Source organism: Mauremys mutica, chromosome 16 (assembly GCF_020497125.1).
Source record: "Mauremys mutica isolate MM-2020 ecotype Southern chromosome 16, ASM2049712v1, whole genome shotgun sequence".
NCBI lineage: Eukaryota > Metazoa > Chordata > Testudines > Geoemydidae > Mauremys > Mauremys mutica.
The window spans coordinates 19,091,022-19,103,184 of record NC_059087.1 but is presented as its reverse complement, the minus strand read 5'-3'; the positions used below and the strand labels follow the sequence as shown (position 1 = coordinate 19,103,184).

Below are 12,163 nucleotides of genomic sequence, written 5' to 3'. Positions count from 1 at the left end.
GATCATCATCAGACTCTGCATTTATATACTGGTAGTGCTTTTCATGTGTCGCTCTCAACGTGCTTCAAAAAGATGGGTCAACATCATTATCCCTATTTAAGTAGCGAGGAAATTGAGGGAGAAAGTCGTAAGAAATTTGCTCAAGGTCACGCTGCAAGCCAATGGCAGATCCAGGAATTGGATCAGATATCTACACTCCCACTTCTACGCCATATCCACTAGTTCCAGATCCTTGGACTTCCTGTTGAGAAAGTATCCATGCTCCTCAAATGGCATGCACCAGAAGTGTTTGTTATTTGTACCATAAATAAGAATCATCATCATTTTTCAGAGGGTACACATGCAGATATTTTGTATGAAAATATACAGGTGGCCAAATCCTGTCCCCTCACATAAATCTCATGTTAAAGGCCTTTGAGTAGAGGAATACCACAGGGTTAGGAGGGGACTGAAGCAGGACATGGGCATTTGTCCAACTTGGCCACAGCAGTTATTGCAAACACAAGCTCTACTAACTAGAAGCCCAGGTGTGCACATCTCTCCCAAATAAACATTCCACAGACTGGTTTGTAGCCACTGAATCAGGGCAGCTCACAGATCCACTAGCCACTACCTGGCCCACCCAACTCAGACTGTCTCCCACATGCTTTCTCCTTGTCAGCTGCGTCAGAGATAGGAGAATCCATTTATAGGAAGCGGATAGTTAAAAAGAAGGTCTGCATGAAAGGCCAAACTGCAAATCTTTGTTGTCACAAGTGCTAACGAATATCACAAAATACCACGTTTAGCTGACTAATCACTTATTGTATAAATTATTGCCTCGTTCACTTTTGAATTGCTACCACATGTTATGTTAATAAAGATAAAAGGGTTTTTTAAGTACTGTGATGACGCAGAAGCCTGGTAAGGAAGCAGTTTCAAATCCCAAGACAGTGGTAGGTTAGGCTGTTCATCTGAACATACCATCCCCATATTCTAATTAGACACCACTCCACAGAAAGCCATATGCCATAATACTCTGCCAAACATGACAGGTATAGAAAGTAAAGCCTCTGCGAGCCATAAAATCTTCTCCACTGCTATCACAGAATGGCAGTGCTCACCACAGACTGCTTGAACGTTCCAGTAGAACTTCCTGAACAGCCTGGAGTCTGCCCTTGGTCCTACTTCCAGAACACAGTAACGCTGACACTACAAATGGTATTACCTGGCTCTAATCTACAGCCTTTTTAAAATACAGTAGGAGTTTTTTAAACTTTAAAAAGAAGGTTTAAATTTTTAACCGAGTAAGACGTACATATTGAAACTTGATACGGTCACAATTCAAATCATGTTCTTATTACAGCTACTTTAACTTTTAAATTAACTCACTGAAGTTGGAAATAAGTTTTGTTTCAAAAAACATGCAAGACAGGATGCTGAGATACCAAAGCCGGCAGCAAGTGCTGAATCTGGGCATTTATAAAGCACGTATCACAGCAGAACTTAGGTGTTCTACATGAACAAATACTAACAAACTAGTGATATATGCCCCAAAGTGATAGTCAATGCTCCATTCTACTTTCACTTCAGCTGTCAGCTTTTATGTCCGTAAGCGCTGCGAGTTTATGCGGTCACTGTGGCTTTGGCAAAGAGTCCTGACATGAAACTTCTAGACAGCAAGTGTTGAACTCTTCCTGGTCTCCATTCCGGAGACTTGAGTCGTCTGTTGAGAGGGTTCTGCCTCTAGCTCTCGTGACCCCATGGCTTTGTTAGGTGCAGTGTGCCGGACAACTGAAACGCCGGTGGTGGGCTGCAGAGGGAAAGGACATCTTTGAGATAATGTGGACCTATCCATTAAGGCCTTTGTAGATCAGCATCAGAACCTGGAAGTGAACCTGGAGTCAGTGCATTTTGCAGACATGCTCTGTTTGGCTTCTTTTACTTCAGGGATGAGCTGCTGTGAACTTTCTGCCTATTCCCACATAGAAGCAATTACAACAGTCCAACCTGAAGATGTCCATCAGATAGTCCACAAAAGCTAGATCCACTGTCCGAGGATTCAGCAGTCTTCTTGCTAGCCAAAAATGGAAAGCATTTTTAGTGACTGTTACCTGGATGTTCAGGATCAGAGAGGAGTTCTACATGACTCAAAGACTGCATCCTATCTTGATTAGCAGCCAGTCTTGTATCAAATGAAAGGTAGCCGTTCAATTTTGCCTGGATTTAGCTTTATCCATGCTTTTTTTCTTTCAGGTACAGCAACGGCTAAGAGACAGGACTGTCTGCACCGGATGAAGAGGACACAGCTGTATATTACCTGCATATTGCTGTTAAATAAAAGCAGTAATTACACTGATCTCGGCAAACTTCTGCGCATGAGCTGTTGGAAGGGTTGAAATCTTATCCTAAGTATTGTGCTTCTCAAATGAACTTCACTACAAATCTCCAGCACTTTTTATATCATGCTCCAAGTTATTTTATAAAATGAGCACAATTCTATAATTGACTTTGAAAACAAATCACTTGATCCAAAGAACAGCCAGAGCACATGGGAACATAAGCAACTGGGCTAAGGAATACCATTTTACGATTACTAACTGGGCACTGCCTTCAGTGCTGCTGTCCCTTGGAAGGGCTGCTCTTTTACAGCTGTACGTTTCCCAGCTTCCTATGTTGCATTTTACGGATCACTCACTTACGACAGATTAATACATCCACATACAAAACAGTCTGACTTGTGCTAAGATTCTATTAGAGACTTACTACAAGGAATTTTTGGAAAAAGGTCTTTTACAATTTGATTCTAAGACTGAACTACTTAACTTTAGATAATAAAATTCACACACAAAAAATGTCATCTGCATGATGTACTCCTATTTGTATTCGGCGTTGGTGCTATTATAGTAATAAAACTGTCAGATGAGGTTACAACTGTGAAATATTTCAAATAGGTTTATTTTCTATGTGTTTCTGAGGTTATGAATTCCACCTCTAGTGTTTGTACACATTGCTTCTGTTTCTATAAATTACCGTCTCACAGCTAACACACACACACAATCTTATTTTTAATTCTTAATAGAAGCCCACCCCACGCAATAGACTTTCATCGATATGTGCCCCTCACAAGTTAGCCAGACGTCTCCCACCCAGCTGTCCAACGACTTCTATGAACATCCACAATCTCAACTCCCAGTGACAATATTTGCCTCCCCCTTCAGAAGCTTATTCATCCCAAACCACCATTCCCAGCTTGAACTGCTCTTTAGTTGCTGCCTGATGTTTGAAATATAGTAAAATTTACCTTGAAATGGTTTAAGTGCCATTTTACAAAGTGTGTGTGTGTTTTTCTGAAAAGGCAGTGGAAGTGGGGATGTAGGATGAGGCTCTTCCAAGTCTTTTCCTTCGTTTTCTGTCAAATTCAGCAAGTGAGATGTATCCTTTAGGAAATCTTGTATTTTGACCAAATTGCTTTACCAACCCTCTTGACTTGCCATCGTAACCCAGAACTATCTTGCTTTCCTAAGCTTAATCACAAGCAGCAACTAAGCAACTACCCAAATAACTATAAATCACATGGAGGGTTTGCAAATTACTTACATTTTCAGTATTTTTGTAAATGTATCAACAATAAATCTGGATATAAAACCTACCTCACCTGCCATCTGATTTTCCTTTCTGCTATTCTCCTAGTTTTCTGTGTTTAACAATGTAAATGAAACAGCACTTTCTCTACTTTCGCTGTAAGAGAATGGCTTTAACAAGCTTCTTCAGCCTCCCTTTCCTATCTATCTTCCTCTCCAGTATCCCCTTCTTTAGCTCGTCACTGCTTCCTCCTAATGGCACACAACAAAAAGTTAAGTGAATTTATCAAATTCTCATTTTCACTTATCTAAAGCTGCCCCTTTAACCTCATTTGCTCAGTGTGAACACACTAAACACAACAGCCTTCCTCTTTTTGCTCACAATCATGAGTTTGTGGTCATCCCCAACTCACCCCCTCACCTCTGCCCACAACACAATATACTGCCTACTTCTGCTTCCATGTATTCTCTTGACATCTACCACGGCTGCAAGTCTCAGCCCATTTCTGGTCACAGCCCTCTTTCAAAGTGATCCTTGTTATGGTCCGGAAAGGTTTGCCTAGAAATTCTGCCTGCTTGGCCTGGTAAGGGACTATCATAAACCAAATCCTGGATAAAAAGTGGCAATGGAAAACATTCTACTCTACTTTTATAGAGGTATGGAACATAGGTCTCTAGTGTGACATTTTATTCCCAAATTGTATATTTCACCAAATGCTGGCAGCTGAGTGTACGACAGCTTTCCGGAACTGGAGCCAGCAACAGTATCCTATGACTATGCATCAATTTACATTCACTACAGAGGCTTCTACACACTGAGCTCGCTAATTCATAGAAATATTAAAAGAAACAAAATACACTGAAAGATATGGGAGGATCTGTCTGAACAGATGTCACACAAATATATTACTTTGTCACACCCACAGAGAGCAAATAGAACCACATACATACTTCCCCTCAGCTGCGGTATTGTAAATGCAAGGCACTACAATAATTCTTCCTCAACGAGTCAAAAGGATAAATGTCTTCGGAAGTATTGCAGATGTGACTGCTCAGCAAATTCCTAGGACTGAAGTGTTTCCTCTCTTCCTAATTCCTTTAAAAAATAGTCTTGTGTACTATTACAGTTGCTGCTTCCCCACTCAGACAGTAAGAGCTTACAATCTGCCAACTCAGCAGCAAGATTTATTTCCCCATGGTCTCTCTTTGGATGACTACTAATCAACAGGACGTAAATTAAACAGTTTTGTTTCTCCTGAGATGGGGTTTTGGGAAGAGATCCAAAAATATTTCACAAAAACAAATCTAAGCTGATTAAAGAAAGCAACTTACTAGTTTAGTCACCTAATATCTGTAAAACCCCAGAGGGGAAAATTGACGTGCTTCATTTCAAAATATCAGTGTTGAACACCACCAGAGCAGACTTTATTATGAACTAAGTTTTACAGCTGCTTAATGAATCTCTTCCCCAACAATTAAGTTAGTTAATAAAATAAAACTAGCTTCTCAGACAAGAATACAACGCTATTTCTAAGGTGTTGTCAGTTTCACTAGAGAATGAAGCGCCTTAAGACAGGGAGTACAGAGAGGTAAAATATACTCTTCAAAAATTGCATTCATGAAATAGTTAAAATCCACAGCATAAACAAGGATTAAAGAACACTGCAGCAAGGTTATCTCTGGTTATCTCAATTCTGTCTGTTGGCTGATGTTGCACTAAAATAGTTTAAGATAAGAATTTGGTGCTTGGGTATAGGCAAATCTTAACACTGCTGATAATAGCAGGAGGAAAGCTGTTATTCCCCCCACCCCTTCCTAGTGCAAGTTTAAGCTTAACTTTCATACTGAACGTGACTGATAAAACAGGAAGAAGCTAGCAGTTTTTAATCATGAACATGACTTACAGATCAGTCTTATGACAAGCATGGCTTCCGGATAGATTTGTAGCCGATAAGCACTTGCTTGCCACACACTCAGTAGAAAGGTTTGGGGGTATTTGGGTTATTTTCCCCCCCTTTGGGGGGGGGGGGGAGAATCTCCACACGTTCCATACGGTAGTGTTCTGAAACACAACTACATCTTTTGTAACCTGAAATATAATTAGGTGATTTTATTATGCAAAAAAATGCCACAAATAAAAAAAATGTTTTTTAAATAAGCCCCTTTTAAAGGGAAACCAAGACTTAAATTCACATCCCAACTTACAAGTAATACAGTGCGGAATGAATTTCAATTTGTACGGCCCAAGAACAAAAAAAAACAGCTTTCAAATATCGGTTCAAGTGATCAGTATGTTACATGTGTACTGAGTGATTACTGAAGCTCTTCTGCACAATTTATAACTACTTCTTGCATTATACCTGCAAATAAGCAGATAGTACCTGGAACCCAAAGCCATAATCATCCAATAATTCCCTTGAGAAAACAGAATCAATAGATGCTTAGACAAATGCAAGCAAGAAAGCTTAGATCAATTTCTCCTGGACCATCCTGTAAAATCATAACTCACAGTACACAGTATTTTTACCAACACAAAGTCTGATTGATGTACCTTAATACCAAGCGAACATTAGTCCTTTCTCCCCCTAAGCAAAAAACCCACAAAACATTGTGGTATGAGTGCTCTAGGGCAAAGGTTTCTCTTGTGCCAGTTAGGTGATGTAGCAGAGAAGATAAGCTTCAGTGAGGTAGGGATTATCAGTGAGAGAAAGGCACCTGCTTCCAAACAATTTTAGAGGAGCAGGTCCCAGGTACATATTTCCTATCTCTTGCTTTTAGATGGCCGAAGTCCCTTAAAATAATTGAGGCAAAAGGAATTGGCCATGCTGGGTTAAACGTTGTGGCTCCACAGAGACTGCACCTTCTCATTTTGGCTGTAACCCTCGTTACAGAGAGTTATGGATCTTAGCCAATCTGTATACTTATTTGCATAGTAGTTAATGTATGAGAGGCCATGGGCACTGAAGCTTCAGTTAGACACTGTGCAAAAGTGCAATACCAGTCTGAAATCAGGAAGTAACTTATAGAAAACCTTTCTAAATGACTTAAAAAAAATCCTATGTTGTCAGTCTGCCTAGCCTTTGAGAACTCCAAATATTCTCAGTTACCTAGAACTATTCCACCTAATGAAGATGAAACAAGTGGGGAATCTGACCTGGCAAGCACCTTACATAGCAGGGGATGTCAAATTGCATAGAGTGCTCTCTCTCCACTTGCTGGTTTGAATGAAGTATATCCAAATGACTGGGCTGGTACAGAAGAATGAAAAGAACAGTGAGGACATTTGCTTTTTTTAAATAACTGAATCTAATAAAATTATCAGATTATATGCACCAAATTCTGTTCAGTGATAAACAGCACCATCTACTGGCTAACACACACACTAAAAAACAAATGAGTACTAGTCCAGCCTGCTTTGTTCAAAGCTATTGTTCTGACTGAATTTTGACAAACAGTAGCATCATGCTACTCTCAACGAAAACCAGGGGAAACTTTGAAGAGTGAATAGGTTTGTTAAAAATAAACTCAGACGGTCTTTACTTAACATTACTGGAAAACAAAACAAAAAACCCACAAGCTCAAAAGCTTCTGTTTGCTGTCTGAACCAAGGTATACTGGAATTGCCAGACCAGATCACACTAGTGGTCTATCTGGTCCAACATTCAGGGTCTAGAAGTGGCTAGTACTTAGATGCTTCAGAGGAAAGTGCAAGAATTTCTGTAATGGACAGTAATGAAAATCTGTCCATAGGAAGTGGTTTTTTTCCCCTAATCTGCAGCAGTTGCTGGCCGGCTTGAAGGAAGAGTTTCTCTTTATAGTTTAGCAACTCCCTTTTATCCACTAGATCAGGACCTCTCAAGGGGTCACGAGGTTATTATGGGGGAGGAGGGTCGCGAGCTGTCAACCTCCACCCCAAGCCCCACTTTGCTGCAGCATTTATAATAATGTTAAATATATAAAAAAAAGTGTTTTTAATTTATATGGGGGGGTCACACAGAGGCTTGCTATGTGAAAGGGGTCACCAATAAAAAAAGTTTGAGAGCCACTGCACTAGATAATGACATGCTCAGAGTTCTGGACTGGAGATTATTTTTCGTTATAAAAACCCTGCTGATTTACCACATCTAGATCAGTGGCTCAACCTTTCCAGACTACTGTACACCTTTCAGGAGTCTCAAGTTTCACCTCACTTGAGAATTATTTGCTTACAAAATCAGACAAAAATACAACTGCCATAACACAGTATTACTGAAAAATTGTATCAGAGGGGTAGCCGTGTTAGTCTGGTTCTGTAGAAGCAGCAAAGAATCCTGTGGCACCTTATAGACTAACAGACGTTTTGCAGCATGAGCTTTCGTGGGTGAATACCCACTTCTTCGGATGCAAGTCTGAAAAATTGCTTACTTTCCTCATTTTAGCACATTATAAAATAAATCAATTGGAACATTAATATTGAACTTACATTTTAGCATATAGTATATAGTACAATATAAGCAAGTCATTGTCAGTATGAAATTTTAATTTGTACTGACTTCGCTAGTGCTCTTTATGTAGCCTGTTGTAAAACTAGGCAAATATCTAGATGAGCTGATGGACCTCCTGAAAGACCTTTGTGTACCCCTGGCTGAGAACCACTGATCTAGATTTCTAAATTTTCAACCAATTCACTCAGTACTGAAATAAGAATTCACTGGTTTATAATTCCCAGAATCCTTGCAACACTGATGGAAAAGTGCCCTTCCATTGCTAGGCATTCTAGGTCACCTATTTCTGTTTCTAAGCTTTGTGCACTGGTATACAGGCATATACAGGTTTATTTATCAGGTTTAAATTTACCTCATAGTAGACATCATGGGTATTTTGGCCCTGACCTGTACCACTGATTTCAACCTGTCCTTTCTCCATTTCAGTAGCAATTTCTGTCCTATCTTTCACTACCATATACAGATACTCCTTTATGTTTATATGGAGTTCTTGGTGTTCCTAACATTCCTAGTAGATATTACTGGGACCTGAATGCTCCTCACACCCTGTGGGTCAGTTCCCTATCTTCCAGTTTAAAAACATCAAACACTTGCCAATTTTCTGTGCTGTTTTCACTTTGATTCTGGGGGAAACATCTCTTGTTGTTAGCTTTCCTCTACCCCAAAAGTTCATCAGTGCCATATAAACTTAACCCCTCTTTACATCACCTTTGAATTTCCTCATCTAGCTGGTCCTGTGCAGGGAACCAAAAGCATTTGAACCTACAGACTTTCCTAATCTGAATTAAGGTGCTGGGACTTCTCATCTATCCCCCAAAGTCAGTGGTGGTAATATGTACCACGATAGGCTCCTGCCCACCACTCACTAGAGCTCTGTATACATGTTTTGAGAGACTGACCACATATACACATGGCAGGCAAGGCACCAAATGATTTTCATTGTCACCACCTTTCTGGGTATCAATATTTCTAATACCAAGAACTTTCCACCATATGGTAAGAATGACACACACCACCGACACCCCTTTCTATCCTGAAACACCAACCTCCACCAAAAAGCCCTTGAAACAAAACAAAAATAATAGAAGTACACGAATAAGATTATACACCCAGACACCAGAGAAAAGGAGACGTACCCAAGATTCCAGCATAACTAACTATAACGACTCTGAACAGTTGTGTTATCCAACTGTGTATCCAACCCTTTTTTGAAGCTTGCTATGTTTTTACCCTCAGTGAAATCCAGGAGCAATGAATTCCACAGCCTAATTACATGTTGTGTCAAAACCTTACAAGTTTTGAATCTGCTGCCTTTTGATGTCATTGAATATCCCCAACTCTGGAGAGCTGATGAACGTGTTGTATCAACCAGGCAAGGTACTAACAAACTTCAACAGGACTTTATTTTTAAAGTGGAAACCTCTTTACCAAGCTGCTGCTGCACCCTCTAACTCTTCCCCGCTCCTTCCTGTCTCCTGTCCTTTCAGACTCCCAACAGCCAGTGCTCCCAGTTCTAATAATCACAAGCAACATCTAAATACCACAAAACATAGAAAGAGGCGGCCTCTTATGAGCTTATCTCCAGACTGAAATAATTGTCTATACTGAACAACTTGTCTCTCTAATACCCTGGAATCAACACAGCTCCAACACTGCAAATGCACTGAGCACGAACATTCAAAGTTACAAATACAATTAAGATGCATTAAAATACACTCTGGGGATTAGGCACAGCAGCTAATATAAAGAACAGGCTCAAAACTGCAGAATGTTTTGCCCTCATTTATCCATAGATAGCCAGCAGGTACCATAAGACACTTGAGAGGGAGGGAGGGAGGGGGCAGACAGATGGTCCCACCAGCAGCAGGCTTTTAGATACTGTTGGCCAGTCTAAGTTTTTGGGTTACACCTCCAGACTGAACCTGAAGCTATTCCTGTGGGGTAAATGACGAGAAAGGAGGGCACTCTGTGTCAGCAACATCAGAGCAGATCATCGGAGGCACCTGGAAAGAGGAGAGGGAGCACTGCGTACCACAAGTTTAATAAAAGGCTACTTTCTACTAATACAGATTCAGATACTTTTATTAATCCATTCCTGGTAAGATCATCTTAACATTAATGTTTCTGTCAAGGACATACCAAGCCCCACCAAGATGAAGAGATATCTTGGTTCTCCTCAGTTTTCTGTGTGCCACCCTCACAAGGCCCCTGCAAGTTTCCTCATCCCTTCCTTCATGCCAGAGTCCCACATTGTCTCTCCTCACACAAGGGTCTGTGCTCTCCACCCATCTCCAGATGCCCCCCCCCCACTTCAGGCCCAGCTTCCAATCCTCCCAGCCCCCCTGCCTTTCCTTGAGGGTCCCAGATTTGCTGCCCACCAGTCACCAAGTCCACCCCCTTCCATATCCCTGCTTCCCCCAAAGATCCCCACCACTACCACTTCCCTACTTCCTCCCTCCACCACCTGAACTCCCCAATCCACCCTACAAGTCAAGCGGCTGCCTTTGACCTGTACGTAGCAGGAGGCCACAGGAGCCATTCCTCTGCCTGCAGCACCAGGCAGAGTGGGAGCCTGCTTTGCCTGCAAGTCAGGCTTTTCCACTCTTCCAAATTTGTACCAAAATAAGGAGGTTTGTGCCCACTGATACCTAGAACCTCCCCTGGAATGTGGTAATTGATGGAAAATAGCATTCCAAAGTTATCATGTTACAAAGATGCCATCAAGTTGAGCGTTAGATCTCATTTCACTCAGCCGAAAATATGCAATTTAAAACATTTACCTGGGTCTAAACATGTAAATTTGCAACACTCCTTTGGGTCTTTGCGATACTGCTGACAACCCTGGGGCCGTTCACAGAGGGCTGCCACACACATCTCCGGTTCCCCATTGTGACAGGTACAGCTCAAACACGGGTCATCCCCTTTTGGGGTGAAATAGTAGCCTTCATCAACAATGTTGTCTTTGATATCAACACAGGTCTGGCCTGGAACAGAAATGTGTATCAATACCTCACCAAAAGAAATCGTACGTGCAGCTCTTCTTGCCAGAGTAACAGGCACCCAACTCAACCTCTATGTAACATTGCTTAAAAATAAGCAAAAGCTGGAAATGAAAAAACAAGTACAAACTGGATTGCTTACATTAAGAGAACTGTGAAAAGCAATCCTCAAGGGTTATGGTAATACCATGGGCTGGCATGACAGGAAGCTGAAAGATTCTAGACATGCAAGGTTGTCTTTTTTTTTTTTTAAATTGAAGTCAAAGTGTGTTTTATATAGTTAATGTTAATAGGACGTAGTTGCCAGTCTTAGACATTTCTTATCTGAGGGTCATTGAAAGAAACAGCAGGGCAAGTAGACTTCTGCTCCTGCCACCTCCTAGGACCCATAAATGCCACTGTTGGGCCCTTTGCTGTAGTGATCCTGAACAATGCCTTCATCAGACCAAGTCAGAGAGAGGAAACCAGACAGTATTACCACCTCCACCAGCTTTGGCTAAATTCTGACCACCCAGGATGCAAGTCTTCTTTTCTGTTGTCATTCCTTCCCTTATGTATTATTTTTCTTCCCCATCTTCTCTCTCTCTCTCTCCTCTTTCCTGTCTTTCACCTCCTGCCTTCTGTCTATTAACAGTCTGCTTAGCTGGACAAGACAACTCCAGCCATTGAAACACTGTGCTTAGAACCAGTGACCAGAAAGCCAAGCTAAAAACAGTGCCTTAAACAGTCAGATGTTAGAAGTTTGGCAGGTCTCAGTTGTAGCAGTCAAGACCATGTGCTGTGTCTGCAATTCCTCAGCACCCAGAGTGCAAGCAGCAAAAAGCACCAGAGATAGGAGTTATTTTTCTCCTCCCTTTCTGTGAGAGTTAATCTTATCCTGTTTTCTTTATAACAAAGTCAGATTTCAACAACAGCTCAAGATGATGTAACTTTTCTCCCAAAAAGGGCCACTAATACCATCCATCTTCAATACCATCTGAAAAGACTGTGAAGCAGGGGCATCCCTGTAAAGAGACAACTTTACACAGCTTAAGAGAGGGAATAAGGGTTACTGTTAGAATGAAAGCCTTACTTTTTTACATTCAAATGCTTTAATCGTTTTTTCTATAACTGGCAA

General features: G+C 41.1%; 1 protein-coding gene across 6 annotated transcripts in view; it reads right to left on the bottom strand.

Annotated features, from left to right (window-relative positions):
* Positions 1 to 12,163, bottom strand: part of DGCR2 (DiGeorge syndrome critical region gene 2) — an 85,619-nt gene that overhangs the window by 8,902 nt on the left and 64,554 nt on the right. For all 6 annotated transcript variants that reach the window (XM_044989839.1, XM_044989835.1, XM_044989840.1 and 3 more), the window contains one exon: positions 10,828 to 11,031. In XM_044989839.1, coding sequence (XP_044845774.1) covers positions 10,828 to 11,031 — 204 coding nt within the window. The remainder of the gene's footprint in view (positions 1 to 10,827; positions 11,032 to 12,163) is intronic.